Below are 18747 nucleotides of genomic sequence, written 5' to 3'. Positions count from 1 at the left end.
CTTTAGTCTTTATTGTTGCAATCCATTATGATATAATTATTAGCTATACGTCCGAACAAAATTAATACGATCTTTATTAACATAATCTGACTTCTTATTGACAGAGTATAGTTGTAGTAGTAGTAGTAGTAGAAGTAGTAGTAGTTGTAGTAGTAGTAGTAGTAGTAGTAGTAGTAGTAGTAGTAGTAGTAGTAGTAGTAGTAGTAGTAGTAGTAGTAGTAGTAGTAGTAGTAGTAGTAGTAGTAGTAGTAGTAGTAGTAGTAGTAGTAGTAGTAGAAGCAGCAGCAGTAGTAGTAGTAGTAGTCGTATAACTAGTAGTTGTAGTAGTAGTTGTAGTAGTAGTAGTAGTAGAAGTAGTAGTAGTAGTAATAGTAGTAGTAGTAGTAATAGTAGTAGTAGTAGTAGTAGTAGTAGTAGAAGTAGTAGTAGTAGCAGTAGTAGTAGTAGTAGTAGTAGTAGTAGTAGTAGTAGTAGTAGTAGTAGTAGTAGTAGTAGTAGTAGTAGAAGTAGTAGTAGTAGTAGCAGCAGTAGTAGTAGTATAACTAGTAGTTGTAGTAATAGTAGTAGTAGTAGTAATAGTAGTAGAAGTAGTAGTAGTAGTAGTAGTAGTAGTAGTAGTAGTAGTAGAAGTAGTAGTAGTAGTAGTAGTAGTAGTAGTAGTAGTAGTAGTAGTAGAAGTAGTAGTAGTAGTAGTAGTAGTAGTAGTAGTAGTATAGTAGTAGTAGTAGTAGTAGTAGTAGTAGTAGTAGTAGTAGTAGAAGTAGTAGTAGTAGTAGTAGTAAGTAGTAGTAGTAGTAGTAGTAGTAGTAGTAGTAGTAGTAGTAGTAGTAGTAGTAGTAGTAGTAGTAGTAGTAGTAGAAGGAGGAGGACGAGGACGAGGACGACAAAGAGGAGGACAAGAGCGGACGAGAAGGAGGACGTGGAGTATCTCGTTAGCAGGAAGTTCTTAAAAATAAATTTCTCCTGAACATGAATAAGCAAATGAATGTCATAATTAGTACCAAACTTCATATGTTCGTATAAAAACGCAATAGATACGTGCATACTCCTGAAATAGAAAGCTTTAACTTTGCAAAACTATGCATTATATATAAACTTAACATACCCCAACCGAAGATAACAAGTTTCTTCACCCCAGATTTCTCCGAAAACATGGCGACCGTAATAAGCATGTGAAGGTAAATCCCTTCCGTGAAAATCCACATGTAGTTGGCGCACAAGATGTAGTTAAAGAGGGAGAAAAATGTCTTGCATTGCCAATGCTGAAATGATATAGTCACCACTGTACACGTGTATCACTGTTGTTAAAGATAGAATAATGGTTTTTAATCAATGGTCATATACAAATTAAAGTATACTGATCAAATATTTCTAAAACTTACTAATGTGATTACAAATTACAATTACCTTAAATATAATACATATATGTTTATATACATGTACATATTACTGATAAGCGTCGCATTTTTAAAAACTGAATTATTAATGCGATTTATGGTCATGCCCTCACATAGAATTGTTTTTATTCTTATGACCTTATAAATTATATATTAATATTAAATAACCCGAAAATATTAAAACACGTGTGCTTATATTACTAGGTTTTATTAAAAGATTATTTTTCATGTCGAAAATACGTTTTTTGGGTGAAATTATATTTGTTGTAACGAGTGTACGTATTATAATGCTTGGAAGAAATTCTTGCATGACCATCTGGTGTTTATTTTCGGTCGATCAGAATTCATGTTGTGTTTGTATCAGTTATTTTGTACACATGATTTGATAAATATAACACATTATTAACATATTCAACGTGCATTTTAGCTAAACATAACAACATCAACTTTCTCATAACAAATTTTAGTTGTCAGCACTTTATATGAAAGGACTGGTAGGCAGGCTGGTAAATAATGTGTGCACGATAAAAATAGTTACTACCTAATTATTTGTTGAAAGACTCACACAATAATCGTCTGGAATTTGTTGAAGCGGACCATAGTCACCTTATTCTTAAATAGGAGCAAATAATTAAACAAAGTCGTTCAGGAAAATAAAAAGTAAGGATTTAATCAAAATTGTAGGGCGTGTATTTACCGATATTTACAATGAAAACATGACAGAAACAAAACCAATCAAATAGTTTAGAATGCAACACATAATATTGTAGAAACCAGTATTTTGTATAACTTTCAATTAAAAAAACTAAAACGTGTATGTAGACTAAAAGCAAAAGCACTCATTTAAAATATAATGTAGAATAAAAACAACAAGGTCATTAGTTTAAATTAGTTCGTGTGCAATAATCTATTTATAACAGACATACAAAAAACGAACAAACAAACACATGTATAAGGCTTTTACAAATGCAAGCAAATAGGCTTTAAAAGTACACGAAAATCAGTATTTTATAAACATTTTCGTAACATGAAAATACAAATAATTGTAAATTGCTTTTCATCAACTACAGAACCATCATTCATGACTTAAATTGTGGTCATAGGCAAACGTTTAGTTTTGACTAACATTCACACAGCAACATTTTAGTTGCAATAATATTAAAATATTAGATTCATTTCATATTTACATATTTTGGTCTCTGTCGGCAAGTGTGTAAATACAGTTTATTGATGTTGTCTAGGTTGAAATACTACATTAAGAGACAACATTAAACTAAGACAGTGAAACAATCAATAAAGAAATAACTAGAGGATCAATGGGATGACATATTCATGGTTACGTACACTGCTGGCTTTCAAACACATTAAACAGAACCAAATGGAATAAAATGTCAATTGTTACGTTCACTGCTGTCTTCCGAAAACAAAAGACATAGCTAAAAAGAATTACATTTTCATGGTTACTTACACTACTGTCTTCCAAAAAACCAAGACAGTATATAAATATTACATGTCTGACAGGGTGACAGTAAATGTCGGTTGACAGTATTTTTCCGAAAATTGGCAAATTTACTGTCACCCTGTTAGACATGTAATATGTATTTTATTATACCGAACAAACTATTCAAACATGAACAATTAATATGAACCGTGAACAATTTAATATTCAATAATTGTATTTAATTTCAGAAAATGAACAACCACTAATATGTTGAGTGGTTCAGATTTTCGAGCCGAGCAAAATGAACTTCGCTTTATTCGGAACCGACCTAGTAATCGATTAATCCCATCAATTTTCTAAGTCGTCAATTATTAATTTTACAATATATAACCGAACCAGCTTTCCGTATTTTGTTTTCATTACTTGATTACGCAATTTATGACGTACTCGTGTGACGTCATTTCGGTGACGAAACATTTTGGGACAACAATATGGACGTGGTGGACAGTAAAACCCGGGCGTAAAATGTTTGTTTAAGGCATCGAACGAATCCAAAACGTATTTCGGATTGTGTGTTTGTCATGCAAAACACCTTAAGAACAGACACGGGAAGTGTATATCGTTGTAACTTTATTGTTATACGCATTGGATAAAAGTTGCCATTGAGGTAAGCGTGTCGTTTATTATTAATTGATTTTTTTTTGCAAAGCTTAAATAATGGCATTTATCTATTCTACAGCACACGTTCAGCTGTAATCGATATTTTAATTATACAAAAACAACGGAAATGCAAAACTGCGTACTGAGCATGTGCGAATGGGACAGTATAATTTTTTTACCATTCCGCACGTGATTGCTAAGGTAGCGGGCGAGAGTATTTTTTGGACAACAAATTTTGTCCCGCTGGTGGCACGTGATTGCCAAGGTAGCGGGCGACAGTATTGTTTGGACAGTAAATTTGTTCCCGCTGGGTCTGACAGTATTTCTATGCCACGATGGCCTATGGGAGTTTAGCATTGTGAATAAAAGTGAGGTATATTAATACTAAATGGAAAAAACTGTTCATGGTTACTTACACTACTGTCTTCCAAAAACGCAAGATCGTACTAAATTAAATGTTTATGGTTACTTACACTACTGTCTTCCAAAAACACAGTCTGGCCGTCATGAGTCTGAGTCACGTCAAAGCTGAAGCCGACGCCATTGACGAGCGCATTCTCCTTGACGAAGGAGATGAGAGCGCGCAGCGTAAACGAGACGAATAGGTTGATGTGGATGGTGTTGCGGGGACATTGGAGACGTCTGGAGAAGAAACTCGGATATATAATAATTTGCATAAAAATAAACGTTTAAAGTAACATAAATACTCAAAATCAACAAATAGTTCGTAAATATGTCGTTAAATAAAGTAAACCCATAAAAATCAGTGTTCCGTATAGCAATAGCCAAAATTACAACGCTAGATGTGGTATGGTAACATAGATTTAACGAGATACAAAAGGCTCGTTTTTATATTTTTGTGGCACAATTTATCCCATTATACTTTCCCGCAACGATATATATTCATACGACACACGAACACTAACTTGGTACATGAACATGTGTTGAATATACTGTCCCGCAATAAAAGAGCATTTTGAATCTTGTTGAATCTATGTTACCAGAACACATTTCGCGTTAAAATTTTGGCTATTCAAGGAACATTGGTTGTGTATGTGTTAACTTTATTTTTTGATAATTAATATTCGTAGATTTTGAGGGGTTATGAGCTTTTTAAAATACTCTGATTTAAGGAGAAAATGAGATAATATTATGGTACGCCAGGAGCAAAATAGTGTACATTTATTTATATTGGAATTGCTATAAGAGATGATTTGAATGGTGCCTAAAATACATGCAGCTTGATCTTACTGTGTAGCGGTAACAATTGCGATGTGTACAAGCGAAAATGGAAAGAAACTACAGTATATGTTCTGTTTTTGTTATATTAAATGAGACTAAGTATTATCGTCCAGGATTACTCCTGAGGGAAGGGTACAGATTGGCGTGGATGGTGCTGCATGCGTACAACGGCGCAATAAACACAAAAACAATTGTCAATATAAAATATCGCAGTGCAAGTAATAATAGTAAAGGAGATTATTGCACACAGTGCCTAAGTGTAAATGTTCAATTAATTTATAAGTATAGTTTCATGGCATAAAATTGGCATTTTTGTAATTGCATGATTGTAATATTGCACGTTGATTGAAGGCGACAAATATGATTGCTGCGATTGATGTGGATGGTGTAACGGGGCGACTGATAAACCTAGCAGATAACATAGGAACAGTTAATGTAAATTTAGAATTATAGGTACTTTAATAAGACATTTGATCCATATGATTTCTGGAACTGCTAAATATGTTTATATAAATCTATATTAGCTTGGTAATAAACACAATCTGAATGTGAAACAACATAAATGCAATTGAAGACACCAACACATACATACACACGCACACACACACACATTTGCTAATCTTGTTGTTGGCTATGACTTGTTGAGCAGCAATAATGTCAGCTATGTTATCTTATTCACTGAAATTGCAATAATGATTTCATTCACTCCATTGGTTTTCAGAACAGTATAATCAATCGTCTTTGGTTTTTTATAGCAGGCAAGTGCAGTAAGGTAACATTATGGACATAGGAATTGAATGCAACACACACACAAAATAATGTTTTTTATTCAGAATTACTCACTGAAAATAGATCACGATTGTAACGGCGAGAATGAGAGATGCCAGCGATATTCCATACCCTATGTTGTACATCAGACGTATGCGAGGCATGTGCTCCTGGAATTGGAAATAATAATTTTTATGGATGTTAATTAAAAATCATGATTTCCTTATGATTTCTGTTAGTTTGGAATATCCATTCTTTGAAGTGTCAATGTACTGCCAATAATTGTATCATTACAATCGTGCTTTTAATTAAATTGTCATGTCTTAAACCGATGCAATATAAGTGAGGAAATACTTCCGTTTGCTGGAAGGGTTACACATAGACAAATCCGTATATATAAACAAAGGACACAAAAACATTACGGTATAAAGAACCATACAAAATGACATCCACGTTTAATTGATCTCAGAATTGTTTTTATTAGCTTTAACATGGCATTATCTTTTGATTGTACTGATCACAACCGTCATATGTAAACAAAAACATTATTTGGTACTGGCAACATATGTCTGATCCATAGCGCTTTGCATGAAAGCATGATAATATAATCAATTAAAAAGATAAAAACATAGGATCGAACCCACTACAACACCTCCGCTATTCAATACAATCCATACCCTATTACTTACCGCGATGATTGCGGGCACTTGCTCGTACTGGTTCTCGTTCTTCTCCGACATGCACAACGTCAGGTTGGTCCAGGTCTCGTTCAGATCGGGCCTCACATACCATGTGCCATTGCTCGTGCAGGTTTTATACGCTGAAGCTAAATTTACAATATATGCGTCAACTATCATTTGACGTCGAAGTCGTATTTCTTTATATTATAATACTCGAATTCATCCGAGACTTAGTTTTTGTTTTACATTCACAACATTTTACCATATCATGTAAGTGCCATTTTGTAGCCTTTGTAACTATGTCGCTCACAGCAAACAATAATAATAGATGAATAGATGGAGTATTAATGCACAATCAGGAGACAACTAAACAATGTTCGAACAGTTATTAACAATTATATTTCATGTAAATGCATCAAAAAGCATGTTCTCTATTACCTTGCAAATATCGTGTTCATAATGTCAAACATCATATGAAACAGATATAACAAGTACGTTATAAATGCGATTTATTAACTGTACAGACCAAGCGTCTGCATATGCAAATAGATGGCCCGACTACCAGTGAAATTTTAAAGAAAGTTAAACAAAATAGGCTTACCTCGATTCGATTCATTTTCACTACAGTAAGCTGTTTTTTATGGTATTGTAATATTTTTTTAATGCTCTATATGTATTTATTGACCCGCAGTCACTGTCATTATTAATGTAAATGTCTATGGGGTTATGGTCGCCCTACTCCAACGTAAGAGTTCCGGCCTGGTAAATTCTTCATACCTGCCAAATTGAAACCATTCACGTAACTGGGACACGGCAAACGGGCCGTCGAGCCATTGTCCAGGGCGGGCCAACATAGAACACCGTCCCATGTAGGTGGGCATTGTGTGTCCCCTGAAAAAAAGAAAAAAAGAAATATAATATATCCACACAATTGGGTATAGGCAAATGGCCTATCTAGCAAGTAAAAATACGCCGATATATCATTGTTATAATAAGGCGTCCGTTTATAAAGAATTTCAATTGCACAAGGCGATAGCTTTCAAAGCTGTGATATCAATACTAAACCTGTAAGTCTACAAAATGTTGTTAGATCATGCCATTCAATATGACTCAACGTAACCATGCACGTTAGAAAAACACACACACATGAAACGAAAAACAGTACAACATTTGAATATATAAAACATGTATGTGTTGTAATACATGTACCCATATTTATCAACTTGGATGTTTTAGTGAATCTTTCTTTTTGAGAAAAGTTTAACCTTTGTATAAGTTGATGTTTTAAACAATTAAGTTAGATTTACAAATAATAAAAATTGAAACATATTCAACTTTATGATATATCTGCATTACCCTGTTCTCTTTTTCCCTTTTATCTGATTTTGTTTTATTACAAACTTAGTCCCTATGCCATTTAACGTTTTCAAAAACAGCCTCTAATAAAGACAACGAATATCAAGTTATCTTTTTTTTTCGTTTTCTTTCTACACGCATTACAATCATATTCAGCAAACGTTCACATTAAGATTAATTTCAACAAATCAAATTCATATCACGTGGTCTTCTGATAATCTGAAGTTACAAGAAGGCACCGTTTACATGTTACCATCAATATCATCTCGACTACGTGTGGTCCTTTTGAGCACGCTGCCTCTATCGACAAGCATGTCTTATATTCGAAACATAAACATCATATTAACCGTATTAAACATTTCAGACCTGTTTCGCTACCTTCAATGACATACGCTAAATAGTTAAGGCATGCCTTGTGCAATTTGCAGGTAATTAACTCGTTCAAATAGTGATTAATATCAGATCTGCTTTGCTTCATTTTGTATATTCTCTTCGATAGATTCGTTTATCGTGTCATTTATCAAGAGTTTGTCTGACCAAATTAGCAGTTCAACTGTCAAAAACCAAGAGCCTATTGAATAGTTTGTCATGTATTTCTTAATTCTGCAGTAATTTTCATACAATAGAGAAAACCAGGGCGAAATATTTGCAGCGGAGTCTTACTTAAACATTGCACTTCCATGTGACAGTTCTTTGAGGAAATGTATTAGATTTGTTTTTGTTGGCTTATAAATTATAAACTGAAATAGTAATTCATTTGTATTTTTTGGCTTACAAATTATAAACTGAAATTTTAAAAATCAAAATTTTGCTTGCCAGCCATGTTTAAGAAAACGGTTATTCAAGATTTAACTTACTTTTATTGATTGTATTTCAAATGAATTTTGTTACCCGTTTGTGCGACAGTTAACGAATAATAATAGTCTACCATTTCAACAAAAAATCGTGAACATAAATATGTTCGTTTCGAACGGCCACCGAAAAAACTTTGCGAAACCGAAATTTCGCAAACTTAAGTACCCTTTTTCTTGAAGGTTTGCTTATTTGTGATAAAGTATAAGATAAAAGTCTAACTTGTGATTAATAATTGGTTATTTTTGCTTGTTAAATGCGTTTTCTTCACTATGAACTTTATTTGCAAAGTTGGGGTTCCCATGGGATTTTTGTAATATCCCATGGGATTTTTCATTATCCCATGGGAATTTTGGTTTCTCCCATGGGATTTTTCTCCAGCTTTTTTTATGGGAGAAAAAATCCCATGGGATTTTCAAAAACATAAAACACGTTCGTTTGTGCTTAGTTATCGATTTTAAGCATTGTTAAAGCATTTGTGCTTATTTTCGTTCAATTTACTTTGATAGAAAAAAAATCCCATTTTTTTATGGGAAAAAAAATCCCATGGGTTTTTTTTTCTGATTTTTAGAGATTTATTCATGTAACCTTCAGAAACACTACCTTTTAACAAATGATGAGCATTTCTCGCGATTTCAACGCGTTATATCGTGTTTTAAAATAATAAAAAAATCCCATGGGATTTTTTTTCCCATGGGATTTTTTTGTCCCATGGGATTTTTTTTCCCATGGGATTTTTTTCCAATGGGATTTTTTTTAAGGTATAAGTTTCTTAAAGCTATATAATAATAATAATTATAATAATAATAATAATAATAATAATAATAATAATAATAATAATAATAATAATAATAATCGTGCTCAATATGATGAATTTGTACTTTTAAGCGACTAACATTTTTATTCGAGCCGATCGTCAAGTCCGAATGGTGAGTATAAGAGCAATTTACCAGTACAAATAAATCTCACTTGTGAAGAGAACGCTACCGTACTATAAAATAATCTTGATAATAAGTCATATCATTTCTCGACAGAAAATGAAAACAGTATCCATATTGATGTCAGCAATGTCCCCTGCTATGATAAATATTGACAAAATGAAAAACCTTGACAATAATTCCGTGTCGAATACGCATTAGATTATAGCAATCAAATTCATATAAGCATTGATAAGATAATATGCGAAAATGGGTCTTATGTCAAATACGGCAAGCGTAGCTCCATTCCATAATGTCCGGTATTAAGTCACGTCAAGTTTCGTGGTCGAATTATAGCATAATAATCATTTTCACATTACGCGAATCATATGAGTTTCCCTGCATATATTGTGTTAAAATTTATGTTACACTAATGTGCGATGATGAAAAGGGGATTTCGGTAATTCTACATTCGCCCGCCTAGTACCGAAATCCCCATATTTACGCCTTAAAGGGTCAATAGGTCATCGGTATGAATGGTTTTTGACTTCACAAGAATGTTAAGGTGCAAAAAAATGATATTAATTTTAATTATTAAGCACTCTTGACAGCATTAAGTTGCCTCTCAGTGGGGATTTCGGTAATTCTACACTAGAACTTAAACGCGCGCCGGTACCGAAATCCTGCTGTACAAACCTTCAAGTGTCAACAAAATTATTATAGTGTTTTTTTTTTCATTAGCAACCAGTGACATGTATTATCTCCCATTCGGTTACTTCTTTTGGAAAATAATTAGCGGGGATTTCGGTACTGCTACATTCGTACGCCCAGAGCCGAAATCACCCATGTTTACGCCAATCCCCCATATTACGCCTTAAAGGGTCTATATGTCATTATGTTTGGGTTTTGGCTTTGCATTAATGTTGATTTGTACACAATCATATTAGTGTTAATCATTTAAACACTCTTATCAGAATATTTTTTCCATTATTAAATAGTTTATTAATGTGAAAAATGTGTAAACGAATGTAAAAAAGGTAAAATGTACATTTAAAACATTGGTTACACAAAAGTATATGTAAATATAACATGACATAGTAATAATAAGTCTTCAGAAAGTATTTTCCAAACAAATCTGATGAAACAAATGATATCGTACTACCTTATTTACAATATGCTATACACTTTTGCAATTTTGTTATCAATGTTTAATCAAAGCATAAATCACGATAATATGTTCCCTCTTAGCGGGGATTTCGGTAATTCTTAACAAGCACATAAACCCGCGCCGGTACCGAAATCCCCGCTGTACAAACCTTCAAGTGTAAAAAAATACTGATTTAGGTTTAAATAAAGGGAACAATAGTATTTTTGGCCACCAAAAAGCACTTCCGCGTCAACAAAAAGATTGAAATTATGTCAGAAACCCAGATTTTCATTGTATATATTGCAATACACCATCGGCCGCCGAGAGCGGAATACTGCGCTTGGCCGCTAAACAATGTGGATTGCATCAAATTAAATGTCAATTTTCGATTTTATTACAAAAATAAACACTGTCTTTTTATAAATATGTCAAGCACGTACACTTAACAAAAAAAATCGATATATCTTTATGTAATGTAGAAAAGTAAAGCGCTTTATATATAACAATGTTTTATAATGTCTCTCTGGTTGAGAAAAAAAACCTAAACAAAACCATGTAGAACATATATGTTTTCATAATTAAAAAAAAAATATTTAATGATGCACGTGATGTTTTATAATTGATATAAGTTCACGTGTCATTGAACGAGTTAAGGGAGAGATGCGAATTAAATTACACATAATTAAAAAATGATACTATACTGTCAGCTTGATTAATAAATTGTGTTCCATCGCGCCAATATATTCATTGTTCCATGAAATTGTGTATAAAAGCAAAACGATTGAAATTATGTCAGAAATCCTGCTTTTCACATGAAATGATCTTTAACACTTTATTTATTCCAATCAGGTAATTAATAATAATAAGGGAAGTCTATACTGTGTATTAGAAACTTGTTGTGGTGATCCCTATCTTATCCGCTCAATACACATCCACCTGGCTACTGTACAGAAAAAATTAGATTTACTTCCAAAATAACTGATTTCATTAATTGCTAACTTGTTGTCTACATTTTAAATTAACAACGATAATGGATCAACATCACCGTTGCACAATTATTAAGTTCACAGTAATCTATACTTTAAATAGATAGCCTAATTAAAGACGGTGCTAATAAAGAACAAAGCGTGAATGTGGATATTAAGAAATTAGATCCTTTTTTGCATGACACTGGCAGTATATCATTTTATCTTATATAAATAAGCCACATTTAAGACATGGATAAAATTAAAATAAGACACATTTGCATCTTTCATTTCTTGAAAAAAAAAATAAGCACGCAGTCACATATAAATAAGATACATTGAAGACACAGAAAAAAATAAATAAGACACATTTGCATCTTTCACTAAATTTTCTTAAAAAAACATGTGAAACTGAAGAAAAACATTTATTACTGACACATTATTCTAAAAGTCGACTGACAACTTAAGTTCAAAGAGGGATTTACAATTAAATAAGATCCATTTTCGCATGATGCTGGTTGTAGAGCAAGCAATACATTTCTTACTGACACATTATTCTAAAAGTCGACAGGCAACATAAATTCAAAGAGGGAACCACAATTAAATAAGATCAATTTTCGCATGATACTGGTTGTATAGCAAGTAGTCACATATTAATTACAGCTTGCATTAGTTGCAATAATTTTGTTAAGTGCGCGTGCTTCTGAACGTTGCGTTAAGCGAGAGTGTTGTCATTTTGTTAGTTTTATATTTTGGTATTATGTATGATTATTGCTTGTTTTGAATTTGAAATAAACGCTTTCTGGCAAATAAGCATCGTCTTAATTTTAATACAAATAATGAACATTTGACATACAAAATGTCCAATAACATACCGGCAATAACATTATATATATGTTAATTTCTGTGCATGTTTATACCGAAATTATAGCCGACATCGGCAGTTAGGGAAATTTAGTGACACACTTTAACACATCAAACATGCATGATAGTTCTTTTTTCATATGATATTCCCCTGGTTGCTTACCGGTGTATTGGTGCAGTTGATAACCCCGCCGGGACTACAGTAGGGTGCTAATACACACGTGTATCGTGTTCAATACAATCGTCTTAATTTTAATACAAATAATGAACATTTGACATACAAAATGTCCAATAACATATCGGCATTAACATTATATATATGTTAATTTCTTTGCATGTTTATACCGAAATTATAGCCGACATCGGCAGTTAGGGAAATTTTGTGACACACTTTAACAAATCAAACATGCATGATAGTTCTTTTTTCATATGATATTCCCCTGGTTGCTTACCGGTGTATTGGTGCAGTTGATAACCCCGCCGGGACTACAGTAGGGTGCTAATACACACGTGTATCGTGTTCAATACCCGATCCATGCTACAACGTGTAAGAACGGGAATTTCGGTAATTCTACCTTTTTAAGCTTGCGCACCTCTAATGGGCACATATCCAAATATAATTTAATTAATTATTTTCCTAATCAGCATCATTTCACTAAACTACATGCACATTTGTAGGTAGCTTTCCATGCTTAAAAAAAAATAAACCGATTTTTTCAAAACCACCCTCACGCTCGGCTTTTGTCCAGTTTATTTTCACCCCTGGGGTATATAAAAGTTCCATAATTAATTCAAATTTCCAAATATGGGCATGCAGTTGGTGTGTACAGATGCAGTAAAGGTGTTTAAAGTTTAAACAAGATGAAATAAGTATTCTTTTACAGACATTTATTTTTTACAAATTTTAATCTATGGAATAGCGCCATGAAATGTAAGTGATTTCAGCCAAGTAAAAATTGGGTCGGTTAAAAACAAAGTGTCATAAAATTCAAAATAGTATCATTTAAGTTATATTTTAAACTAAGTTTTTATAGAAACACTATATACAGCAAAAATACCAAAAAATAGACAGATTTACCGTTTACTTTTTGAAATAAAAATAAAAATGCAACATGCATCATTCGTATTTTCAGCAGTAAATTAATCAATTTAGCCATAACGTTGTTTTAATTTTAAAATTGAAGGATGTGCATACAATTTTCAACATATTTAACAATAAACATAGCTTATGTGCTATATTAAATCAAATTACGTTAGAAAAGAAATAAAACGCGTCGCAAAAAGTATGCGATGTCGGCAGGAATCGAACCTGCGCGGGAAAATCCCAAAAGATTTCAATTTCATCGCCTTACCCACTCGGCCACGACAACTTTACATCTGTGTAACCTTAAATTAGATATATATAAGTAAACAGGTAAAAAGGCTCGCTCGATCTTTGAAGAAATCGCGAAATCGTATTTTTCAGATGATAATTGGATCAAAGTCAATATTTATAGTGAAAATAATGTAATCTAAATGAATAAGTTAAACATATATCAAAATTCGAAGTTTGAAAAAAATAAAATGCATCCCTCGGAAATAAGCGATCATTGAAGATCGGCAATGGCTTATGTATGAAGTGAAAGGACAGTTGAAAGTTTCCATTTTGCACGTTAATGATTCTGATAATATGGTGACAAAGGCAGCAGTCCTATGTAGTATTGTGTTTGACCGGAGAGTAGCGTGATCTGTGTCGGTGTTGGGCGCTCTGAGAGCGCAATCCGGCTACATAGGTACATAGAAACCTCTTGTGGCTATAGTCCATGGATCGGGTTCGGCAGACAGGGAACATGTAAATTTTTATATGTATGTTTTATATCTTAATTACCTAAACGTATATTTATCCTGGTTACTTATTTACTGAGGTATGAGTTAGTCGCAATGATTGTAGATACGTTGTACTATATTTAGTAAGTATTTGGAGGACGAGTGGCACGGGCACGCGCTTTATTATCACTTATGCAAGGAACGCGTTTTGTTTATATACGTATTTTTGATATTCCGATAGGCTTAAGGGAGGTAACTTATTCAAGTAAAACGCGATATTTTTTGCGATGCCTTTTTATAACTCTTGTTTAATTAATTACATACGAATATACAGCTAAATTTAAGATGATTTTTACCAGAAAAAAAAATTTCGGAGAAAGATATATTGAGATTTTGATATTCCATAGAATGCGAGTCTCCATATATATTTTCTATTGCAGGGGAGGTAATTTAAAAATTTTAAAGTCTCCGAATTGGTCTTTGTTGTATCTATTTACGTTTATTTTCAAGCTTATGGCGATTAAAAAATTAATTATTATTAGTATATGCTCACATGGATATTGGTACGGATATATCGTGTTCATATAAGTGTTACTACATCCATTTCATTCATCATTCAGGTCGGGCTACACAAATCTCGTGAAGAGGCCAGTAGGACCTGTAAACAAACTCTCTTCACTCATCGTGGCGCTCTCGCATGTCTGAGGCGATATATAAGATCGATGTCATATATAATACTGTATTCGCTGGTATTTTCGGTTGATATGTTTGATTGCTTAGGACGCAATGAATATAGTGTATTTATATTTAATCGAAGTGAGCTCATTGTTGTTTGTGGCGGTATTCAATTTCTGGTAATAGTTTCGCGATTAAAGACGTCGGTTCTCGGTTAGGTGTGGAATGTTCTTATTTGTTAATGTGCCAAGTGCTTAAAGGCGGTTTATCGCACTTTATTAGTCGGCGTTTCAAGAGAATGGGTAATAAATGCAAATCAGTAGGTGCTTAGAAGACTTAAGTACGGCAAGAACCACAACTCACTCTGCTAGGAACGATTACCACTGCCTGTCTGCAGCAGACGACAAATGATTCTGCTCTAGCAGTGAATGTATATACCAGCTTCTAAACGCCATTGGCCAGTCTAGTGTTTATCATTAAAATATGCACATATTGGCTGCTTTCATGGAAAACGAGGCTTAATGCACGTCAAATAAGATTAGCCTGTGCACAATGATAAGCATATGCAATGCGAACAAGCTAATCAAGGACGACAACAGCGAACAACTAAAGTGCCTTCAGCGCTTTGATTTATAATATACATTATGTCCTATGTTATATGGCGTATAGCTACTAATATATGTGTGTATAAAATATGTTAACCGTCTTTATTTTTTAAATAAATGAAATCATACTGAAACTCTACGAATTGAGGATTTACATGTTTTTATGAGCTGTCAAAGATTATTACAAACAACAATTATTATCTTTTTTAATGCAGACACTTTAAAAGACTGTGGGTGCGGACCCAGGATCCTGCGATAAATCAAACGGAAAGGTACTTTAGGTACTTAAGCTACGTTGAAGAAACTCGGACATTGTTGACGCCCTGTCTTCAATAAATACTGTTTTTGAGTGAGGTTAAACTTACAAATGTATTTGTTAGCCAATTGACGTGTATCGTGGTATTTTGAAATTATTTTTAAAATAACTTGGCTAAGCATTGGTTTCGGTAGAAAAGTACTGCAACAATTTCGCTAGATTTGAACACATTTTAACACTCCGCATTATGATATTTTGATTCAATTTTTCATATTTATACCAAGTGAGTTTTCATTTGACCGCCTTGCGGATACAGATCCATTAGCATGTGCTTGTGTATTATAATAACAATTAATGAGTTAATTTACTACTTACAGTATCGTTATTTTCATCAACATCATCGTTATCAACGTTATCATGATCATCATCATCAACATAATCATCATCTCATCATTATCATCATCATCATTATCATCATCATCATCATCATCATCATCATCATCATCATCATCATCATCATCATCATCATCATCATCATCATCATCATCGTCATCATCATCGTCATCATCATCGTCATCATCATCATCATCATCATCATCATCATCATCATCATCATCATCATCATCATCATCAATATCGTCGTCGTCGTCGTCGTCGTCGTCGTCGCCCTCGTCCTCGTCCTCGTCCTGCTCCTCCGCCTCCACCGCATCATCAGCAGCAGCATCGTCATCAGCAACAGCAGCAGCATTATCGTCACTATCACCAACAACATCGTTATGGTCGTCATCGTCGTGATCATCATCATCAGTGTCATCATCATCATCATCATCGTCATTGTTATCGTCGTTGTTCTCCTCCTCGTCGTCGTCATCGTCATCATCGTCGTCATCGTCATTCTCATCATGAACAATTTCAACAACCGTAAAACCTATCGCTCAGCTCATTTTTGCAGTGAATTCGGATGTTATATCAAATCTTTTTGATTAATAGAGTTTGCTGCTTTATGTATTAATAACTAAATAATAATGTTGATAATATTGAAAATAAATGGTTTCAATTTTATTTATCCGTTTAAGATGCAGTATTTGACCAAGTCAATTTGTCGCTAAAAGTAGTCATTACACATTCAATCCAAAAAGCGTTACGAGTTGCTAATGAAACTATAATCGCATTCCGATAAAAATGATGTCTGTATTAGGGCCTGTTTAATTTCTACGCTTAATTGCAATTCATAAAAATATTTTTAAGGGTACCGGTATATCTAGACACACTCTGTTATCCAAACAATCCTTGTGATCATAAACAAATAAACAATGAAATATAAATAAAATTAGATGATAAAAAATGGTATCTTCCTTTTTGCTGTTGCTAGTTATCAACAGAGTAGCAAAACTTTTAAATATAAATTATATTCAATTCATAGCACGCTTAAAGATTTGAAGTTTATCTAAATCTATAAGCACAATAATTTATGTTTGTTAATACAAAGCTGTAGCAGTTTTCTGATTGCGCTTGAAAAGATGTGATTGTTGTTGTTGCATTAATAGTATCATTAGTTTGTATTTCCAGATTAGGTATTCCACCATACATTTTGTTTTTAATCAGATGTCTTATAATTGGCATTGCAATATTTCAATAACGAGTAATCAACACAATTGACTTTATGTATTTTTAATTGTTTATCCATATTATCATTAACACTTGAGGGAAAAATAAGCTGTGTCATTTTTTATTTTTTATTTTACTTATGGTTCAGACAACTCTGCTTTTACTATATGCCGTAATAATTATAAGTTTCCGTTCACTTAAAGATATTGTTTTTCGTGTTGGAAAATTTAAATACGAAAAATATTTAGAGACAAGTGTGTTATGTTTGTATGTCAATTATTTAATTGAAGTAGAAATAATACATCAGTGTACATAATTTTATTGTGTTGTTCCCTTCGTTCTTTACTTTAAAAATGCAACTTAACAGCTTTGCAATCAACTGAAATAATATATAAAAAGTAAAAACAATAAACGTTTGGCTTTCTTAACACGATATCATTTCAAACGCTGTTGGAAGGAACCATTGCTTATTAGAGGTTTACAAGGTAATTTACCCAAGTACGCAAATGTAATGGTCGATTGCCCTTAGGCATGATTCTGTTTTATTACTTTAATCCGGTTGTAAAAATGCATGACCGAAGGGTCATCAGATAAGCAAAAACAGGGTCAAAATCTGATAAAATAGCGCTGTTTAACTGACTGTACGAAAATCCGTATGTCCGAAAATTTAGAATCATGAAACATAAATATTTTGGCTTAAAAAGGAAATGTAAGAAAATTTAGAATGTAAGAGAAAATACGGTGGTTTTATGGTGTTTAAATCGATTAGAAATAGGAAAACCTAAAGACATTATCTCAAGTGTGATTTTCAAAAGATTTTATATGAATGTACACACACGGTAAAACTAGTCTATTAAAATGAAATACCTTCATTGGTTCTCATGTTTTTAATATTTATTAAACATAGGTATTTGTGAACACTTGTTGTTATATAATATTAAAATGTACACGCATACTGAACATAAAATCATTAGCATAACGGCTAAGTTGGTTTTTACTAAGATTGCAATAGTGTTTATTTTATTATTATGAATCTTATGAGGATAATTTTGAAAGTATGACACAGAGTATCTGAAGAAGATATATACATAATCACATATGTTGTTGTTGTTGTGGTTATTGTTTCAATATGTTTATGAATATCATACATTCAATGACGAATAGCTATTAATTTGTCATACAAACACCATAATTATTATTGGATTGCGGAGATTAAACAAATCGATTCCCTAGTAACTGATATAACTGATACATTTTTTGAGCGACAATTTGAAACTAAATCAAGTATTATTTAAATTTGATTATTTTAATTGCAGACTTTCTTTATTAACCCCAATTAATGTGTACGCAACGTTTCTTTTATTTAAATCGCTGAGTACGAAGCATCAAGCTATTTTTTAATTAATTGACAGTGATCTTTAGTGTATGTCATAATATAAATTGAAATCAATCTAATAAAGCTTGAGGCGGTTGGTTTGTAATGTAAGTTTTGATAAATGTTGCTGTAG

At 32.8% G+C, this 18747-nt stretch overlaps 1 protein-coding gene across 32 annotated transcripts in view; it reads right to left on the bottom strand.

Annotated features, from left to right (window-relative positions):
• LOC127855476 (parathyroid hormone/parathyroid hormone-related peptide receptor-like) overlaps positions 1-18747 on the bottom strand; it is a 233525-nt gene that overhangs the window by 60278 nt on the left and 154500 nt on the right. For 3 of the 32 annotated variants that reach the window (XM_052391087.1, XM_052391083.1, XM_052391069.1), the window contains exon 8: positions 1106-1262. The exons of the other annotated variants lie outside the window; for them this stretch is intronic. In XM_052391087.1, the coding sequence (XP_052247047.1) occupies positions 1106-1262 (157 nt within the window). The remainder of the gene's footprint in view (positions 1-1105; positions 1263-18747) is intronic. 32 annotated transcript variants of the gene reach the window in all.

The sequence above is a fragment of the Dreissena polymorpha genome, chromosome 13 (assembly GCF_020536995.1).
Source record: "Dreissena polymorpha isolate Duluth1 chromosome 13, UMN_Dpol_1.0, whole genome shotgun sequence".
NCBI classification, from domain to species: domain Eukaryota; kingdom Metazoa; phylum Mollusca; class Bivalvia; order Myida; family Dreissenidae; genus Dreissena; species Dreissena polymorpha.
Note: the sequence above shows the minus strand (reverse complement) of the source record. Positions and strands in the feature narration are given on the sequence as shown.